The 21,038-nt window shown below is 41.5% G+C and overlaps 1 protein-coding gene across 14 annotated transcripts in view; it reads left to right on the top strand.

Moving 5' to 3' along the window:
• BRSK2 (BR serine/threonine kinase 2) overlaps positions 1-21,038 on the top strand; it is a 300,865-nt gene that overhangs the window by 247,626 nt on the left and 32,201 nt on the right. For 4 of the 14 annotated variants that reach the window (XM_071762433.1, XM_071762431.1, XM_071762429.1 and 1 more), the window contains exons 13-17: positions 2,056-2,206; positions 6,065-6,130; positions 9,983-10,006; positions 15,702-15,762; positions 19,585-20,197. In XM_071762433.1, coding sequence (XP_071618534.1) covers positions 2,056-2,206; positions 6,065-6,130; positions 9,983-10,006; positions 15,702-15,762; positions 19,585-20,197 — 915 coding nt within the window. The remainder of the gene's footprint in view (positions 1-2,055; positions 2,207-6,064; positions 6,131-9,982; positions 10,007-15,701; positions 15,763-19,584; positions 20,198-21,038) is intronic. The other 10 variants (XM_071762444.1, XM_071762440.1, XM_071762438.1 and 7 more) reach the window with 5 other exon arrangements.

Below are 21,038 nucleotides of genomic sequence, written 5' to 3'. Positions count from 1 at the left end.
CTGTCACTCAGCTGAATTTCATCACTAATCTTCAGTCTTGAACATGTTGGGATCAAATTGCCTTTTAAAATATCTGTTCATAGATGTTTTTCTTCCTTTTTCCATCTTTCTTATTTAGACTTTATTATTAACTAACGTAAATGCAATGTGAGCTTATTCATCTCCATTATTTTGACACTGATTTGACATTGACATTGGCTGCTTTTTTCATCTCCCTTCGTTCTTGTTTTTTGTTTCTTTTCAATTGCACTTTTCCACCTTCCTTTCTGATGTCTGATACCCCTCTGCAAAACTTGTGTCAACTCTGTTGTTGATACCAAACCTAATTACATTGTTGTTATGTTTTAGTTGGCTTTGTTCACATGTCTGATACCAGCAGTGCTGCTGTGGGGTGAATCCTTTCTCATTCTTTTAACTCGTTTGAAGAACCAGGGGCTGGGTCTGTTCCAGCTTACTTTTGGCCACTTACCTGTGTGCAGCTGAAGTCACTCAGTACAACTGTTTTTTAGCTTTATCTCCCTTCGTTTTTCCCTCAATTTTATGCTCTATATATTTTTCCTAAACTGGAGATCATTGCCCCTCCTAGTAATTTTCTGCTACCTTTTTATTACTGGACATAGTTTGAAATAGAGTGAGCTACAACTGCTTTTTTTTTTTCTAATTAATTTTTAAGAGGAATAGTATTAGTAATATTACAAAGAATACTTGGGTTATACAGTGATGGGGTCCTTTGTTATCAGTAGCCCATTTGCATTTGAGCTGTCTTTGCTCATGCTCATTGTTTCAAGAATAAGCCCTGCCTTAAAGGGATCTTGTTCTAAAACAAATGATGTGAGAGGGAGAAGAAGCAAACAAACAAGTAGATGGGGGGTGTGAGGAGGGCAGGGTGATAAAAATGATATCAGAATAAACAGTTGAGGTAGAATTATCAAATGCAGTATTTCTGGTTTCTACAAAGGAATCCTGGCAGAGGAGGAAGCCTTAGGGGCTGAGCACTGTGAGCTTCTTTCCAACCACAGGGATGAAAGGTGCCTTTTTTACAGGTTGTCATTGTCCAATAAAGTCAAAAATGTGTTTGCAAATAGAGACAGGGGACTGAGGTAGCCCAGTCAAAGACAGGAAAGAAAAAAAAAAATCCTTCTGGATTTTTTCTGTACTTCTCCTTTTCACTGTTTTGATGCCATGATAGATGTTAGTAAGAAAACTACTCAGCAGGTGTGTATTGGGTTTCCTGCTTCACCATGAAGTGGTGTCTGGTTTGGCCAAGTCACCTTCTGCAATCAGTTTGGTATCTACAGACTTTTCAGTTTAGCTGCTCCTCAGAACCACAGTCAATGTTTGCCAGCACCTTTAGCAATGAATTGCCTGTTTCATTCTTATAACTCAGTTTTCACTCTGCAAAGTGAAGGTAGCACTTCAATACCTCATAGAAATGTTACATTAAAAAAAGTGTAAAGCACTTCAGTCACTCAAGCAGAAGAAGCTGTCTGATGACCTCTGAGATTAATGTTAGTAGCTCTCATTGGAGATTCATCTCAGATGGGGAAAATCTAAAATGTTTGTAGTCTTAAGGATGCAAAAAAAAAGGGTATGTTTTCAGATGAGAATGCAATTCTGAGCTCAGAGTGTATCCATGTCCCTGGGTCACGTTCTGTCTTGGTAGCAGCCACATCAAAATCAAACTTTAACAACCTGAGTACGTACACAGGATCCCTGGATGGCTCATACTCTGGCTAACAGCTTGTGCTGCAGCCCATGCAGTCATCTTGTTATTACTGTTATCAGCTTTGTAAGGTAATTTCTGCAAGTTATGCTATAGTTGTACCTTTATTTTACAGTCCTCCTACAGCCAGTGCTCCTCCTCATGTAGATGTTTTGCATCTCGAGTCTTAACGCTTGCAGGTTTGGGAGGGACTGCAAATGTTCACCTCCATGACGAAGACAGTTGTCTCTGCAGGGGAGGTGTGAAAGGGAGGTTGTTGAGAGAGGATTTAACCAACCTGTGTGAGGTAAATCTCAGCTGAATCCATCTGACAGTGTTTTCTTTTCATAAAGATCCCCCCAGGAAGCGTGTGGACTCCCCAATGCTGAACAGGCATGGGAAGCGGCGGCCAGAAAGGAAATCGATGGAAGTACTCAGTGTGACAGATGGTGGCTCCCCAGTCCCTGCTCGCAGAGCTATTGAAATGGCACAACATGGACAGAGGTGGGTCTCTCCTTTACCCAGGAGTCCTGCCTGCCTGGGTTTGTCACCTCCTTTTACATACAAAGGAGCTGTGGAGCTTTTCTGTTCTTCACCAGCACTCGTTACAGCTTCCAAGCACATTTGCAACATGATCTGGCAGAGAGCAGCACTTCTGCACAGAGGACCAGAAGTCCTGCCAGAGGGGCTTAAGGGTTCTGTTCACTTGCACCTAATGCTCAGAAACCACCATGTCCTCTGGGCAAGATTCATCTCATCTCTTTTTAATTATCAAGAACATAGGCATTCAGTCCGAGCTTGTGATGCAGGCTTTTGCTCTAGGCAGTGGGTTCAGACAAGTGCTTTGGAAGGTCTCAGTTACATATTTTCTCTATTCCAACAGTCTTAGATGGGATAAATTGCCCTCTGGTTGTTCCTCTGTCACCACAGCCTACAACAGAACGACTGTCTTGGATTAGGTGCCTAGCTTTTGGGCACCTGAAGTTAAAGGAGATGAACCCCATCTTTCATGTCATCAGAACAGCTTGGATCTGGAAAGCCCTGAGCAGACATCTGCAGGTGCCTTAAAATGTGCTGTCCCAGCATGCACCTGACCCACATAAATTACTTCAGAATCACTCGGTTGAAAAAGACCTTCAAGAGCACTGAGTTCATACATTAACCTTACTCTACCTAGTCCAGTGCTAAACTATGTCCCTCTGCCATGTGCCTGTAAAGTGATGGAATATATCTAATTTTGCCTCTTGTCTGCCAAAGAAAGTGTCAGTCTTGTGGAGAAATAGCAGAGGAAAATGGTGTCTCCTCAAGGCAGGTTCTGGGAGAGTTAAGTGAGCTGTGGAAGTACCAAACTGTGTTGCTTTCTCAGTCCCTATGACTAGCCTAAGGGAAACATGTGCATTGGATTCACTCTTGTAGGAATCAATAGAAAAGAACACTTCACATATATTTATGCTGATGATGCTGTAACTTCTATCCCAGCTTTATGACATGATTTTCTTGTTTAGCTATTAAGATCTGCTCGGGAAGAGCCTACTGTGCCCAGAAACTCCCTTTGCAGATTGAGAACTGGGTGAAGCTTGTGAAATAATTTCATGTCCAGAGACTCCTAGAATTGCTGGAAATTTTACTTTAAAGTACTGTAGTTCTGTCTGCAGTGAGGAAAAAGTATTAATTTCCAGAACCTGCTATTTCAGATTAGATATGTGGCCTTGAGATGATTTTTCACTGTAGGGTAGGTTGAAAACCTGTCTTGAGTGTGTGATTTGCTTTGATGTGAAATCTGGGCAAAGCAAGTGTTCAAGACAGAGTGTGCTCAGTGTCCCTCATAGGTCTCAAAGTGATAAGGATGAACACAACACTGACAGCAGTTGTTCACTCCTTATTCAGCTTGCAGTATTTAATCTGGTAGCCACACGGTGCCACAAAGCTCCCACAGCCAGAGGTGAATCACTTTCTCCCACCCCAAGTTGGGTGTTGCAGCTCTGTACAGTATGTGTCCAACTGGGCAGGACAAACAGGAGCTTTTAGGGTGATTCTGAAGTTTTGTGAGAGCTGAAATCTTCTCTTCCAGCTCTCAGCTGTGACTGAAGAGGCAAAGCTGTGTCTTGCTATCCAAATTATTTCTTTTGCTTTTAAATGTTTCATTCAATTCTTCACATGAAGAAATAATTGAAGTCAAAAGCTCTGAAATGAGTTCAGAGCAGGGGCATACCCAGGCTTACACAGGAGAGAAGAAGGGCTTTGGCTCAAGGGGGAAGCAAAACCTGCCAGGTGCAAAAGAGATACGGGGCAATGCACACCACAACTCAGGGCTGGACTTAAAGGTGTGATTTAGAGTAGAGAAAGGGATGTAATAACACCATAATTGATGATGATGGCTTGGTAGTGCTTGTTTTGGAAGGGGTTAAAGGGAAGATGTTATTTTACTCCATGTCTGAGCTTCTGTAATTCATACCATCCACATCAAGTGATGACAACAGCACATTTTGTGTTGCTGGCAGCACAGTCATTTATAACATGAACTGGCTTCATAAATGAACACCACTGCATGGGGATTATCTGGGGACGATGTATTGCTGATGGGGCACCATCTGTCAGAAGAGTCAGTAACAGAACAAGTGCCTTCCACCAGGAGTGGGAGATTTTTAATGGCTGGTCACACTAAATTCCATGAAATAACCCACTGACAGTGAATTTCACAGCAGTAGGGATTAGATCCCAGAGGCCAATACTTTTTTAAGAATGACACTTTTTTGTCTCAACAGATGACTATTCAGTGTTTTTTATCCTAGGAAGACAGGGAGGTGGGCCATGGAAACAGGTCTCCTGTTTAGGCACAGATGACTTGTTTAAACATTTGGACACACTGAGCCATTGCTTCTGTCTCAAGCTGCAGAGATACTCTTCTAACCAGTGGGCAGAAGACACCCATGTGTCTTGTGATTTAGTCCTATTGTCCTCTTTCCCAATAGTAAACAGATGTTTGCTTTTATTAAGGGGATTTATGTTACAACCTCCAGTTTATGTATCTGTGTCATATACTGTGGTTTTGGTAACCATGTGGGGACCCTACAAGTGTATGGTTCTGGCTTGTTTGAAGTCACATCTTCCCACTGAGATTTGAAACTTTGCAGCCTTCAACCCTACAGGCTGAGAAAATATTTAGTGGAAAAAAAAAAAAATTGTTCTTCAGTTACTTAGTTTTGGGTAATGGAGATGGGGAGCTCAGCACAAGGAGTGCTTGTTGAGCTCACAGACTCCTTGAAATACTTGTGCTGATCTTTCCAAGTATTCTCCATTGAGTCTTTGTATATGGCTAAGTTAGTATGCACAAGCACCAGCCACCCTAAAACTGGTGAGTAAGTTTTGCTAATTCTTGGTTTTCCCCACTAGTTGTCAACTAAATGGGTTCATAATTGCATCTTAATTGCTTCTGCTGTTTTGGTAGCCACACCTCTCAGAGTATCTGTTATTTCATTGAAATGTAAAAAAGAGGTAGGTTCTGAGCTTAGTTTAACACCAGCCAATTTGTCCCTTCTGCCAAAACCATGCAGAACTAGGAATAATTTCATGGGAGATAGAATCCTTCAGGGATATGCCAGAATTTTTCAGCAGCTCTGCTGTGAGAGTCCAAAACTTGTTCTAAAATGAGCTTCATTAACTATTCATTTTCTTCCCATTATTGAAGTGGGTATCTTGCATGAAAGATCAGCTACCATGAGGAAGCAGTGTTCTGTGAAACAATGAAGCATATTACCACTGGAATGTGGTACAAAGAGCAGCCCCTCTAGGAAAGCACAAGGAATTTTGCTTCTAAGCTTTAGGGATTCAGACCCAAGATGATACTAAAGAGCATTTCTCTATACACTGAGTACAGGGGAGAGTTGGGAGTAAGTGGTAATGGACCCTACAGATGAGAATGCCAAATGAATTACTGTTCATCTGAAAGGCTCTATGGCCTGATTTTAACCTTTTCCCAGTTTGTGCTTTGTATGGAGGTTGTATAGAAATGTCTGAGTAATATGTGCTTTGCAACTTGTGCCCTCAGGCACAGTTCTACTTTCCCTGGACAATGAGACAAAGTAGATGGCACCCGGGTTTGCAATTGGATAAAGGAGAGCAGGGTTTACAAGTATGTATGGGAGAAGTCAGCTTAGATGTCAGGAGTCAGGGGGAGATAATGAAATTCAGCACTATGTAGTCTTGAGCCATAGTTGGAAAGTAAAAAAAAGGTTTTTCAGAGCATTACTTAAAAAGGGGATGCTGGGTTGGGGGTCTGGGTGTCCAGCATTGCTTCAGGTGACTCTCTTTTATGAATGTCCACACTAGTAACTCTGTTTTCTCGCTTTGTTCCTGCCATAGTAAAACAATGTTCAGTAAAAGCCTGGATATCTCTGAAGCCAATCCCAAATTCAACAAAGAAGAAAGGTATAAACACTGACAATATGTTCCTCTCCTCTACCTCACTGCTGAGACCTTAAAGATGCAGTACTTACCTTCTCCGTGTGGGAACACAGTTATTCTCTTTTTAGAGACAAACAAAGAGTGTGGGATATTTACAGCCCCACGTTACATGTATTTTTATACAGTCCCATTCAAGGCTACCCCTGAGGCAGATTGTGACTCTACCAATGTTTTTCCCACTAAAATTTCATCCTATTGCTACTTCTGGTTCAGTTCTGCAATGATGAGGATGCCCAGGGTAGAAGATGTATTTCCTAAGACTGCTTTGGGAAGTATTGGAATATAAAACATTAGGAAAGCCCAGCGTGCTCCAGTCCCAGCACTAGAAACAGCAGCACAACCAGGTCTATGAGCACAATGGTAGGAAACTTTGGAAATCCTGTCTGATAGAACAAAATAATGAGTGCCTGTAGGTAAGAGACAAAATCCCTAAGACTGCACTGGCTGCACCAGAGAACATGAGAAAAAAATGATGAAAGATAAAGTTGTTGGAGGGTGATTCTAATCTAGCAGTTCAAGTGATAGATGGTTTTAGTATACTAAAAAGAGTTAACTCCCAACTGTGAATAGAGGCAAGGTGGAAGACAAGCAGGCCACCAGATTTAGGGAGTTTAGGTGGACTCATGTGTGTCCAGGAACAAAAAAAGTAATTTCAGAAAGTTTTTAGCGGACATATGGTTCCTAAAATTTCGAGCTCAGAGGAAAAAAAAAATCTAATGTTAAAAGCTGGCATTCCAGTGGATAATTCTTCATCCAAATGTAATCCTTACACATTCTGGACAAACATTTCACTTACCCAAAAGTTAGGAGTGTTCCATATGATTATAAAAGAGGGAAACAGGGAGCTCCTTAAAGGAACCTATATGGACTTGGGAAACCACTCTTCTTTCCATTTTCCTTTTAGTAGAAACCTTTCTTTTTCAAGACAAATGTGGCATTTAAGCCTCAGGAGACTTGTACAGTGTGTGAAGGACAGCCCTTGGTTGGCCTTTTGCAGGCTGAGGCAGTCCTTTGTGGGCAGGGTTTAAGTCTGGAACCTGACACAGTGAAGAGCATTGTGCATCTGCAGGAGAGTTTGTGCCTCACATGGTGCATAAAGCATCACCCTCTTGAAGGTGCCAAGATAGGAGCAAGGTAGTGGCTGGGCTTTCCTGGACTGTTACTATGGACGTGGAAATTCCTGTTCCTTTCTCTGGTTCCCCCACTATGTCAGTTCTGTTCTTGAACACGTGGCACTTCTTGCATTAAAAGTTGTTTGGAAACTCCTCTGAAGATGAGCTTTTCCACAGTAATTAAAAGTGACAGCCAGGAAGAGAAGTGTGGAAATGTTGTCTGTGAGAGGAGAAGGATCTTTCAGCAGCTGTTCCCAGCACTGTTGTCCTTCTGTCCTTCTCCAGCAGCTGCTAGTGGCAGGGGAAATGACCATTCAGTAACCACTGGGGAGATTTCTTAAACGCAGGTGCCCATGTCTTGTTTCCTTTCAATAGTTTTCAGAGTACAGGAGGAGAAAGGATCACCCAGGGTCCTTCTCTTTGAAGGATCAGGCTGATTTTTAGAGGATCACATTCACATTTAGAGGTCTTACCTCCTAACCACTTCTCAGAGTTGGGGTAAAGGACCTCAGTGATGGGAAAATCAGAGGACCCGAAGTCTGGATCTATGCACAGCCACACGAAAGGAAGAGATAGGCAGCAAAGAGAACCCTGGCAAAATGGGGCCAGCTAATCATGGTCACCATTAAATTTTTGCCCAGTGTTTAATTATCCAACTTTATGATGTCTTTTTTAAAGGAATACTGCATCTTTAAGGGTCCCTTCCCTCTAGATGCACATGGTTGTCTTAGTAGCTGAGGCCACTGTCCCTTTCTTTTTCTTTCTTTCTGACTTTCTCTTTCACCCCCTCTTTCAGTGCTTCTCTTCTTCTGTATCTGGGTTGCTGCAGCTCCGTAGTTCACTTGCTTCAGTATTGTAGGGAATGCACATGTCTGCGCTTCTGGGTCTATTGTGTCCTGGGATTGTTCATTTTTTTTAAACCTCATTTCCCTCTTCCTTTTCCTATTGTCAATTTGCTTTCCATTCTCTTTGTTAACCTCTTCAGTGCCTTCCCTGTCGGGAAAATGACTTGAAAAGAAAATTACTCAGCCTTTCCGCACCCATTCTATTTACATTTTAATATTGTGCATGTCTGAATATGGGTGTATTTTCTGTATAAATATGCACACACGTTCCAATATACAATGGGTGTCAATTTTCTCAGTTACATCACTGTAGATAGATTTGTATGGGTACAATTAAGGACGGAGTTTGTCCCTAAAAAGATGCATTTATATGTATTTGTATGTATATGAATTAGATCTTACCCAAATTTTCACTCCAGGGCAAATAGAGTATCACTCAAACACATGTAAAAAGAACTTATTGTAATGCTTCTTTCCACTTCTCTATAAATGTGTAGCACAACAGCTTTTTCCTTCTGTTTTAGCTATGTTTTAATTTTAACTTTTCTCAAAACTGCCTTGCATTGCCCAGCCCAGCGTTTGCAGTGTTGATGTAACTGGAAGCATGGCTACTTGCACTGAGCAGTAAACTGTGAAATCTACTGGGCATATATTAAATTTGGCATTTCTGTTGGTGACCATCTTGTGGAGAATGAATTTTCCTCACCCAGCCAGAGGTAGCTCTGGCAGCTTGGGAGCCTGTTATTGAAAATTTAGAGAATGAGAAGGAGAGGAAAACAAGCATTGCATCTGACTTAAAAATAATTTGGCTTAGTAACACGCCAGTTTTTTTCTTTTTTTATATTTCTAATCTAATCTTCGTTATTGTGAAAAGGTGGTGAAACTTTCCTAAATTTGCTTACCTGCACCCTGAAAACTTAGTAACCTGGCTATTCTTTTCAATTTTGAATGCTTTGGTTAATAGTGAAAAATTAAGAAATCTGAAGTTTTTGATTGTTGCTAGGCTTCAAAGTCAACGTGCCAGAGACCCATTCTGCTTTTAGAGCTGCTATTTCAGGCTCTTTTCAGCACAGCATTGATTTATTCTCCATTCACATTTGAAAGATTTTCTATGCAACCTTTAAGACCCAGAGACTGAATTTATTTTAAATGAAAAATGAGATCCTGGAGCACAAGATGGCATCCACAGAGATAAGTGCTGGGTTGCTGAGCTGGTATGTTCTAGCTGATCTGAATTCCTGACCCTAAGACCATCATGACTAATAAGCCAGTACCAAAGAAGGTTCACAGCTTGAGCCTACAATCTTGTACCCTGGGCTCCCAAGCTGGCTCAGAAATGCATGCTCTAATAACCAATACATTTCACAGTTAATTCATGACAAAAAAAGTACTTCTTACCAGGCCAGCTTGGGGGACAGAGGGACACTACACTGAGCAAACTGGGGACAAAAAGTCCAATTTCCTTTATAACAGTCTGATGTAACTGTGCCTTTTGCAAGAGGCAGAAAAATGCAGCATGAAGTATGAACCCCTTTGCTCTGCTGACTGTTTTAATTGGGATTTGGCTGGGAATTTTTTTTTTTTTACAGCTTTAGTATGTCCCTCTCTATAATCCCCAGTGCCAAAGTTGGATGTGTCTGCAATATGGTGAACAGGACCAAAGTTATTTTCTAGTAAATGAAACTGTCCCCCTGGTGTTCCTGGTCTCAGAAGACGTGGGCACTGGTGGCAATAATTATGAGCGTTCAGTTCTCCGAACAGTATTTCACTCTGCTTTTCCTACTCTTCTCTCCACCTGCCTCCACATCCCTCTCTTTTTCTTTCTCTCTCTCCCTTTCTCTTCATTTTCCCTTTCCAAGGATGGCGAGTGCTGATCCATTGGGGTAAGCTCTAGTTTTGGATTATTCCTGTTGCGGGACCTGTTGTATCTTGTAGAGAAACTTTTCATTTGCACTTGACAAATATGCTACAGGCTGACACACTTCAGTGCAGGAGGCTTTACACTAGAGAGAGAGAGAAAGAGAGATGTGGGAAGAAGCATTTTTGGTGCTTTTGTCTGTGTTTGTGTGCTTTTATGTTGGAGTCTCACTCCGTATGATTTATTTTGAGGTTCTTTTTTGTTCCCTTGTTTGTCTCTTTGCTTCAATGTCTGTGAGGACAAAGAACTATCCTCAGACATTGTGGAGGTACCAGGACACCTTCTGAGAATGAAACCCTCTTCTCTGTTGAGTGCTTTTTGTGTCTGTTTGGCATCCCCCAGTTAATTTTGATTCTAATTTGTTCTTTTTTCTTTTTTTCGTTTTTTTTTTTCGTTTTTTTTTTTCCAGTTTTTTTTTTTTTTTTAAGATGAGTCTGAATCTCATCTGTGTTATTAAAAAATGCTTGGGTATTCCACTCTTTTTAGTGTATGTTTTCTTAGGAGGTGAACAGATGGCCTTAGAGACAGCTATTCAGAGCTCTTTGTTTTCAATAAGGGGGATATAGGTACAACTAGGAATCCAGTCATGCTTCAAATTGAAGTTCCATTTATAAATACTAACAGAAGAAATACGTTTTATTTATAATTTATTTAATAAAAACATTTTAATAGATCATGACAGACCACACTAAAAGCTTGTTGAGGGGGGATACATGTTGAGAAATTAATTAGCCTCAGTAAAATTTATTTCTTATGTTTCTTGCATGTTTTAATGTTTATTAATTCTTTTAAAACCATTTATAAACGGAACTTCAGTATAATTGGCCAATTAAGAAAGTTGGTGCTGTTCAAAATTGCACTTTGAGCTGAAAGGAAGAAGAGGTGTGTTACCAACACCTGCAATCTCTGTACTCTTTGTAAGACTTCATCTTAGAGTTGGTTATTACCCTGAGCAGACCTTCTGACTTAAGCATAAGTATTCCCAGTAAGGAGTGGTACAGTTAGTGTTATTTGCACAGTTGGGACTGCAAGACAGTGGAGCATCAAAGTTACTGGGTTCATATTCCCTGTATCACCCAAGAGTAACAGTAATGAAATGTTGTAGCACACAGTGCTTTACTGCTCAATTATTGCATGTTACTTCAGGTCATTTTCAAGGCCACTCACACCCTGAAATACAGTTTAGAATTCTGTTGGTGTTTATTTGAGTGAGCAAGCAAAGAGGAGGATTAAAATCCCACCCAATTTATGCTTGAAGCAAATAAGAGGTTGGTTGGGAATGACTTGCAAAACTGCACATGGGATGAAACCAATTGAAAATTTCTAAGGCATTTCACCCAGGGACACAAGTTGATGCATTACTGCACGCTGCATGCATGCTATAGGCTCCCCTTCTTGGAAGCATGGCTCCAGCTTGCCCAGCTAAGAGACTGTGTTCAGCATCCTGGTAAAATGTGCTATGAAAACAACTCCTGCTGTGACCACAACCAGGTACCATGCTCCCCTTTGTAAGAACAATTTCTGTGAGATGGTTATGCAAAGAAAAAGCAAATACCAGATCTGACCCAGGTGTTAAATGCTGGTTGTGAACCAGTCTGCTGGTGTGTACTGGGGGCTGCACTGGTCAAAAAGCACTTGAAAACTCATCTGAGGGAAGGGCTCTGTAGTGGTGCTCTGTACGTGTGCTACGTGTATGGTGGAGTTACCAGGCCAGCTGTGCTTTTCCTTCTTGTATTTCTCTCTGCCTGCACCTCAGCAATGTGAGGCTGCAGCCCTTCACCTCTTACAGCTCTCAAGAAATTCTGCAGTTCTCTGAAACCAGCTCCTCAGTTTCCCCAGCCTGAGGCCACTGATCTAACAGAAAGTGGGCCTCACATGGCTTTCCCTTTGGCAGCAGCTGAGTGCAATGAGAAAAAAAACTTAAAACAAAGGACCTTGTAACTTTGATACTTTGAAGTATCAAACAGATTGAATAAGGTATAAAATCATCACATCTACAAACTGCAGCCCCAGCATGCACATTTTGTTTCAGGCTTGGCCTCTTTCATAGCTCAAATGTCTCCAGGTTATTGTCAATACATGAGATGGGGGAATGGCCTGCAATGCTTTCAATGCCCACCTTCTGTTTGGAGTCCCCCCTCCTAAACCTTGGGTCCAGCTCCCTTATGTGAGTTTTTTTATAATTTCTCCTTCAAGGCTTGGCAAAACAATTATCTCACTTTGGAAGGGACTAAAGAAACTCTTCTTGTGTCTGAACCTGGCAGTTGGGTTGGAGGGAATGCTCTTTATGTGAGCAACTGCTCAGAGTTAACTCTTCTGCTTGAATTTCCAACAACTTTTTGATGGCTCCCATTGAGTTAGTTCCCAAGGATACAGCAATGCAACCACAGAGCAAAATAAGATTGTTGCATTTAGTATTAAACTATTAGAATAATTACAGATTTCAAACATCCAATGACATTTAAACTAATGCCTGTGGTGACTCCTAGGGTGTTACTGACTACTACATATTTCCCACTAAATAAACTTATTTCATAGCCATAGCGATAAGATGATGTCATATTTTTCTCCTCTTTCCACACATGAGATCATTCAGGGTCTGCCATAATAATATGCTGCCTGTAAAGCCTCACACTCCCATTTTCTGGTGAGAGGAATAAAAATTTTAATTCTATTCTTTCTTCCATTACAGCATTTTAGTAAAATGTAACCTTTTCATTACTTTCTTTTGGCCCTGTCCCAGTCCTGTCCACCTGACTCCTGAGATACAGGAGCAGTGCATCAGTGCATGTGGGGTTGGGTTTTTTTTTTTAAAAAAAAAAAGAGTTCTAGCATTTCTTAGCTAAGATGATCTTGATTGGAGAGGCAAGTCTGTCATTTTTGCCTGTTAGCATTTTTGTGCTGAAGTACAGAACCTGCCATTGTGCTGAGTTTTTATAGCTAGCTTGGGAACTATGCCCCATCTGTAAAGGTATCTTAAGAAAGGTGCATTAAATAAAAGGAGATGCAAGCAAGATCTCCTCATTCTATCCCACACCAGAACTCTCTTGTAAAGGAGAAAAGGTCTGAAAATGTACTCTTTTTACCCCAACATTTAAAATTTATGCAGATTCATTGAACTCTTTCCACTTCTCCTATGTATAATTTCCAGTGTGTGGACAAACTCAAACTTGCTATAGGGCCTGCTTTTTTTCTTACATATTTTGCATGTAAATCAGCAGCAGAAATACAACTTATTCAATAGCAGTCACATCCTGAATGCTTTTCAAGGAGGATTTCACACTAATTCTCTCTTCTGTCCCCTACCTCAGGGCTGGATGAAAGTAGAGTACACAACAACTCCTTTTCAAATATTGCTTCCAATAAGGAACCGGGAGTTGGGAGGTGGGGCCTGCCATGCTTTGCCCTCTATGCATGTGATCATTAAAAAAAAATAAATTAGGAGGCAATGGGGTTGGGAGGGGAGCGTTGAGGACTGTGGGAAATGCCTGATATAGCAGAAATGCCTGAAATAGCAGATTGCAGCTTTGTTGTATCCTGAAATTCAGGTGAGTGTCAGAGAGGACCTTCCCACCACAGTTAAGAGTTGGTGGGAACAGCTCCTGGTGGGAGTTTAACTCCTAAAAAGTTGTTTACCTGCATCTCTGGGCACCTAAATAATCTATAGGATCTGCTTGTAATTTATTGTTTGGAGGAACCTTTTCCTGATGACTTGTACAAGGCAGATTTTAACTAAATGGACTTCCCATATCCCTGACACATCTGTGTTGGCACTCAACCACTTCAGTTACAGGAGAGACACATAAAATAGCCTTTGAAAAGTGGAGCAGACAGTTCTCCCCTTGAATTTACTTTGCATAAACCTTTATGAGTGCCCCAGATCTCGATGGTACAAATTTAGATTGAATCTATTGCAAAAGAATGTCAAGACTGAGCTTCTGGTTTTTGACTGCTGTACTGTGATTGGCAGACTGCAGCAAGGCACAAGGAAAAATGTAAGTGGGGAGTCTCTGCATAGAATGAATGCTCCATATTTTCATGGTGCAAATTTAGATGTAATCTGGAAAAAGAGCATGCTGAGACTGGGCTTCTGGGTTTTACCTACTTACTCTGATGGACAAACTGCAGTGAGATACAAAGGAAAACAGCAGTTTCTGCAGGACCTGCAGTTGTGTTCAGTTGTAGCTAGCTCTTTTTTGGAAATACTTCCTCTTTTGCAGGGCATATATTTTTAATAATTCTCCTATTCACACTTATTTAGTAATACATGTCTGCTAGGCCATTTTAGAAACTGATATTTTTGTTTTATTCTTTTATAATGCTAGGAGAGAGTAAATTGAAATGGTTTATGGTCTAAATTTATTTTATATTCTTTTTTCTATAAGCTCACATTAACTGTCTGACCTTTTTAATTTTGAAATAAGCATGTACACACACGTAGAGACACCTGTGTGTGCACATAAACACATGCACTCTTTTTTTTCCAAGCATTTACAGGGTTTCATCTTTTCATTTCTGTTATCTGAAGGCAAGTAATTGCTTTCATGGCTCTTCCTATGCATGGAACATTGGGAGGTTTGCTATACTGACATGTTGGGAGGTGGTTGCTGACCAACCAAGTTCTTGTCCAAATCCTTTCCTATAAGAAGTTACAGTCTTCAAGACAACTTTCCATTTGAAAAGGATAGAAAGCAGCTGCTTTTGGGGCTTACTCATTTACAGTCACATGGAGAGTTGTTTTTCTGCTGGCAGCTCTCCTAGAAACTTCTGCTGCTGAAATTCTTGTGCCTCTCTGCCTTTCACCCCATGTAGCAGAGCAGGTTTGTGTTTTGTTGTCTACAGCTGATGGTTTTCAGAGGTGGCCTTTGCTGGAGAGCATGAGAGCATTACAGTATAGGTGAGCTGGTCAGCAAGTAGAAGGACAGTTTCTTCTCCCTTGACTGGCCTATTTTTGAGGGTGCCTGGGGTGTTATTTTGCTATCAGTAAGGACATCCACAATAGCAGAGCTCGTTATCCATAGGGAAGAGCTGACTTCTTTAATGCAACAGCAGGAAGCCTTCCTGGAGAGCAGAGATGGGAAAACCATCAGTGAGAAACTGGGAAGGGTTATGCCAATGTGAGCTTTGATTTCAGTGGGAAGTCATCACATAGGAAATGATTGTGTGCCTGAGCCAAGGAGACTTGTGTTATTTTTCAGTAACTGGGAGAATCCTCTACCTTTGTGCCTTGTAGACACAGTGCTTTTCCATGTTGCTCGTAACAGAACTTCTCATTCTGTGTCCACCAGCACTATGCAGAAGGTAGTTCTCAGCACTGACATGCAGGCCCTGACAGTCCTTTTTGAGCTCAGCAGTTCAGCTTGCACAGGTCAGAGTGGCAGCTTCCACATACTCAGTGTCCAAAAATAAGGTAGCAGCTCCCTTAATGAAAAGGGATTAGAGTGTCCTTCCTCCCAGAGCAACAGCAGTTCTGTGTTTTGAGGGTGGGACAACTGAAAAATGTGACAGTAGTGAAAGGGAGGAGTCTTGTGCTTTTCTAGTGACAGCCTCCCACCTCCTGCTCACTCCATGCCTGTGCCTGTGGTGGCTGGCCTGGTGTTCCAGGGTATTCCTTGTCCAAGTGTTCTGAGGGTTCTGTTTTCCTTATTGTGTCCATTCAGGTCTCGGTCAATCAGCGGAGCGTCGTCTGGGCTCTCCACCAGTCCTCTCAGCAGTCCAAGGGTAAGTGGAACTGCTTCAAGATCTGTTGGTCCAATTCACTCACACATGCTTGATGCTTTTCAACATCTGTTGCTGCAGAGCTGTGGCTCTTAGCTGGGATGTTTTGTTTTTCCTTGGCAGCTTGTAAATTTTCATGGTGGTGAGGGAAATGCTATTTACAAGCAGGTAATTTCTCATACATCTTCCCTGCACTGTTAGCAGGGATCTCACTGTGCCTCTGCCCTTTTTCAGTCTCATAACCACATAGAATAATGTAGCTGTGACTAACCACTGCCTTATTTAGCTGAGGTCTGTTTCAGAACAAATATCAGGAACCTTTTCACAGCTACCTTCCATCAGGTCACAGTAGAGCACCAAACCCTGCTGGTTACAATCAGCTTGAATCAGTTTGTCTTGGAGTAGCTTGAATTAAACAGTCAGACAAAAGAAATTATACAAATTTGAGTGCTAGCAAATTTAAAAGAAGTTCACTAATTAAGATGAGAAAAGAACACTCAAACCCTTATAAATAAGGTACATTCACATGCCCTTATTCAATACACAGTCAACTAAATGCCAATACTCAACAAGTACTGATACTCAGATAGTACAGAACATGCTTGATAGTACATCTGTTGCAAAGTTATTACAGTTTAAAAGTGCAACAGCAGAGGCCTCCCTCTCCTTGGTGACTTCTTCAGGGATAAGAATGAGTATTCCTAGTGTCTGACAGGATCAGCACATTTAAGACTGCAGCCCTTACAAAATTCCAGACCTCATCATGCAGTTTGTAGTGCTGTGGCAATCCACATTACCTAAGTGGCCCAGAGACTTTGGAGAATTGTTACATTTTATGACTTCATGAGAAAGATGCTATCCTCTATTAGAAATTGATATATTCCATGTCTGTGGTTACACCTATGCATCTGCTTTTAGGTATATGAAGATGACATTAGTTTCCAAATACTTAAAATAGTAATTCCCCAGTAACATTGTGTGTACTTCTTATGCATAAAGAGACACTGTCAGGTAGAAGTTTATATGCTTAAAGCTACCAGCTCCTTGCTTGATTGGATTATTTTCTGAAACATATTCTGGGTTGCTATCAGTTGTTACCCTGTTTTGCAACTGACATAAATGTGTTTGGGGTCTCCTCTGAATCTTTAATGTGCCAGGAACCAGTGAAGATCCATTTCTTTGGTTCTGCTCTGGGACTCCTGGATGGCAGTGAAATGAAGCAGGGGTCAGAGAAGTCTTAAGCCACTGCAATATATACTGAAAAAGAGCATGGAAACAGAGCTTTGTGCACAAAATAGGCATTCAGGACAGGAAACCTAAATTTTTTGATTTAATTAATTTGAATAATTGATTGCTTGGGATCAATTTCAGTTGGACTGCATCAAAGAATATGGATGGCAAGATCTGTTGCATATCTGCTGTATCTTGCCATTATTACTTAATAGACAGTTGATTAAACAGTCTTCAAAGGGATTTAGCAATCAGATGGCATTTTCAACAAATCATAATGATTTTAAGGCAGGTACATTTGAAGCTTTAAAAGAAATGTTGGAATAAAAATCATATATTTTTACACTTCCTTACCTATGCATCTATGAGAACCTTAGATTATTGGAAGAGAACACACTTTAAAAAGTAAATACACATTTCAATATATGCACTGCTTAGGTTCAGTCCTGTGAGGAACTGAATCCAGGCTGCTAAGAATTCTTAACTCTCACAAGATCTTGTTAATGGTGTTCCTCATTGCACCAACTAAAATACAGACCTAATCTTGTTCTTTATTTCTTTATTAAAAATGTGGTAATTAAGGGTGCCCCTTCAGGTTCTTAATGGCTTAAGTGAGAGTTGAATTTTACTTCATGCTTTCAGATTTGTTTCTCAAACCATCTTCAGGTACCAGAATTGCAAGGAAATATTTGCAATCAGCAGCCTTTGGCTTACAACAATTTGCAAATGTTTAATAACCAAGTGCTGGTAGTGATTTCTGTAAATTAACCACTTTCCTTATTTTTTCCCCCTGTTTTCTAATTGGTGATCAGAATTTTAGTTTAACTTTACAATCCTTTTTATGTAGTGGTTTGGTTTTTTTTAATTTTGATGGCTTAACCCTGAATTCTTTAAACTAATTTCAAAACTTTGATGCAGACAATGTTAGGAACTAAGTCTTAAATATTTTTTTGCTTTTTTAAATATGGAAACATTGTCCAACTCCATCAAGCCCAGAAAGTAAACTCAATTGTTACTGTGCTTACCTGGGACTGAGATCTGAGACATGGTAACCTGTAAATGTTGAGTCTGGACAGTGCAGCTTTAGATGTCAAGAGTGGATAGTAATAGCAATTGTAGTTGTAGTAATAGTAATTGTGATAATTGTGATGATTTATAGTAGGTAATAATTTCTAGAAATCAGAATCTGAGTGCAGAAAAAGGCTAAAGATTTTGGGTAGTAATTTTTAATTTTATAGTTCTGCCAGTACTTGTAATTTCCATTTGGTTTAAATGGAACTTTTACCTTGCTGGTTTCCCTTTAAAAGGCTTCTATCCTCTTAAGTCTCTTTACTGATGTTTTCTGTCAACATATGAATGGCTTCCTAAAATGCCTCTCGTGTAAAAGTTCCTGTTTGGGAAAAAACCATTCATAATCCCATTCTGATAACTCAGTGATGGATTATGAGCTTCGATTGTCATTTTCTTTTTAAACTGTGTTACAAAACAGTGGCTCACCCCACCCCCTCTATAGAACTGGGACTTAATGGCAAATATTGCTGTGATTTTATGACAGAAATTCTGATTATCAAGCTGTCCTTTGATGCGATGAGCTATGTGGCTGGAGGAGCATAAACTCTGACGGGAAGCATCATCTCTTCCCAGATAAATAAATTTGCCAGGCCTCCCTGAAGTTTTTGCTGCAGATGTTCACAAATTGAGCATCAACCTGAGCTCACATTTTTCTTGTGGTGGTGTGTGCTCTGAAGCCTCCAAGTCACTGCTCAGGGGTTGAACCTTCCAGGCCAGGGGATGAGAGTGGGTGGCCACGAGGCATCCCTCTCCCTTTCCCCTTTTCCCCAGTGGGTGGCTGCAGCTGGGGCTGTGTTAGCCAGAGCCAGAGCTGAGAGGAAGGAAAGAGGTTCTGACTGGTGTGTGCAGTACCTGTGTGCATTGCCTACCACTCTGTGTGTTTCACACACCTGTTTGGAGGTTCATTTCTCTGCTGGGTTTGCATATGGGCACTTGAAGCTGAAAGAGGTGGTCCCATTCTTGGCACATCTCAATTTGTCTGTGGCTTCAGTGGTTCTTCTTCCCCTTCCTCACCTCCCTCCAGCATTGTGCTTCTCTCACTGCAGGGCAATCAGAACAATCCCAGAGAGATGGCATTTCTCTCTTCTTTTTTTCTTGGTTACTTTCTTTCATTTTGTTGTTGGTTTTTTGTTTGGATATATATTTTTTTTTCACTTTTCCTTTGTTTTACTTTTCTTTCTGTTGGTTTCCTTTGCTGACACGTGGTTGGTTAATACAATGAAGCCTGTTATGACACTGTTGTTCTTGCTGCTGCCGCTGCTGCTGTTGTTGATTATGCTGTGTTCCCAGCTAACTGCATGTCTTTTTTTTTTTGTTGTTTGTTTGTTTGTTCTTTTTTTTTGTTTCTTTGCAAAATCCCTCCCCTCCACTATCCCTTCACCTCCATCTCTCGTGTCTCCTTGTGACATGGTGCATCTTTGTGACTTGGATGGATTTGATTCTGACTTTCCTTTCTCTGCTCGCCCGCTCTATGCGTATTTCACTGTTTTTGGTGTGCATGGACACTCTGTGTCTGTCTCGTAGCCTATCAGAAAGTTCTTCATCCCCCCTCAGACCTCCGACCTCCCTTTCTCTCCCCGACCCCAAGTCTCCCTGGACCCTGATGCTTGTAGGAACGCCTCCAGGCCTGGACATGTCCTCCAACCAAAGCCAGCACTTCAGCCCAACCCAAAGACGCAGACTTTGCCATCCAAGAGCAAATTGGCCGAAAAACCACTCCAGTCTACTAAATCCAACCCACTCCCTGCCAGCAATACCAACGTTCCCTCTGCCCACAACACCCCTGTGCAGAGTGCTCAGGGCCGCTCACCTGCTGCCAGCTTTAACCCACAGCTGGCTGTTCCTAAAGTGCAGACCAACCCTATGTCTCCTGTTAGATTGCTCCCTTCTAGTACTGACCCAAGCACCAAATCTATCCCCATCATACAGGTCACCCCTCACCCCTCTCCAAGGGGAAGTCCCCTCCCTACCCCCAAGGGGACACCTGTCCATACGCCAAAGGAGAGCCCAGCAGGCACACCCAACCCAACACCACCATCCAGCCCCAGCATTGGAGGAATGCCATGGAGGACACGGCTCAACTCAATCAAGAACAGTTTCCTGGGATCTCCTCGCTTCCATCGTCGGAAATTACAAGGTGAGTACACACCCAGACTCAGAGGTTGGTTCTGATCTGGGCAGATATTCAGCAGCAAGCTGATAGCTCTCTGTAGCTCTGCAAATTTCATGTCCTGAGGGCTGAATAGTGGTACTGAAAATGAAAGTGATAGCATGAGCCAGCCCTGTCCCAAGTAAGGTGTGAGTAGGCTCTGCCATGCCACTGCAGCTGCTCCAACATCATATCCTGAGCACTATTCCCACTCTGGCCATACAGCTCTTACTGTCCCAACTGTGGCTCTTAGAACAGTAGAAAGTTTAATTGTCAGCTACTCCACTTTTTCAGTGAACCTAGAGCTCTGCCATTTCCCCTGTGTCTGTACTCTGCTGCCTCTCTTTAGCCACAGGCTGAGCCTTCTGCTCAAAACAGGTAGTGGCAATGGGCTGAAATTGTTCTGAGTGACAGCTTGGTTTATCTTGGTAACTGGTATAAAATTCTCCTTAATACTGTCAGTGGATCCATATCTGCTGGCCTTTTTGCATTTTCAGTCTGTAGAGTGTTGAGATGTGCAAAATTTCCTTCTTTATACTCCAGGTGGCTTTTTGCATTTAGGCAAATGGTACCCAAAATTGCATTCATTATCCTCAGATGTCATCAGCAGGTATCTCAATATCCTGTGGTTTTACTAGGATGTGATTATAGAGAATTACTTGGGGAATTACAGCCATAGAAGAGTTATGAATTGTGATGGTCAGGGACATTGTCTCTGAGATGGTCAGAGAACTGTGGAGAATTGCAGCAGTGACTGAGCTGCATCCAACTAGACTTTGAAGCCACTGTAAGCCAGACAAATTGGCATGGGATTTGGGTCCAACCCAGA

The sequence above is a fragment of the Heliangelus exortis genome, chromosome 18, assembly GCF_036169615.1.
Source record: "Heliangelus exortis chromosome 18, bHelExo1.hap1, whole genome shotgun sequence".
Lineage (NCBI taxonomy): Eukaryota > Metazoa > Chordata > Aves > Apodiformes > Trochilidae > Heliangelus > Heliangelus exortis.
The sequence above is the reverse complement of the archived record's forward strand: the minus strand, read 5'-3'. Positions and strand labels throughout refer to the sequence as shown.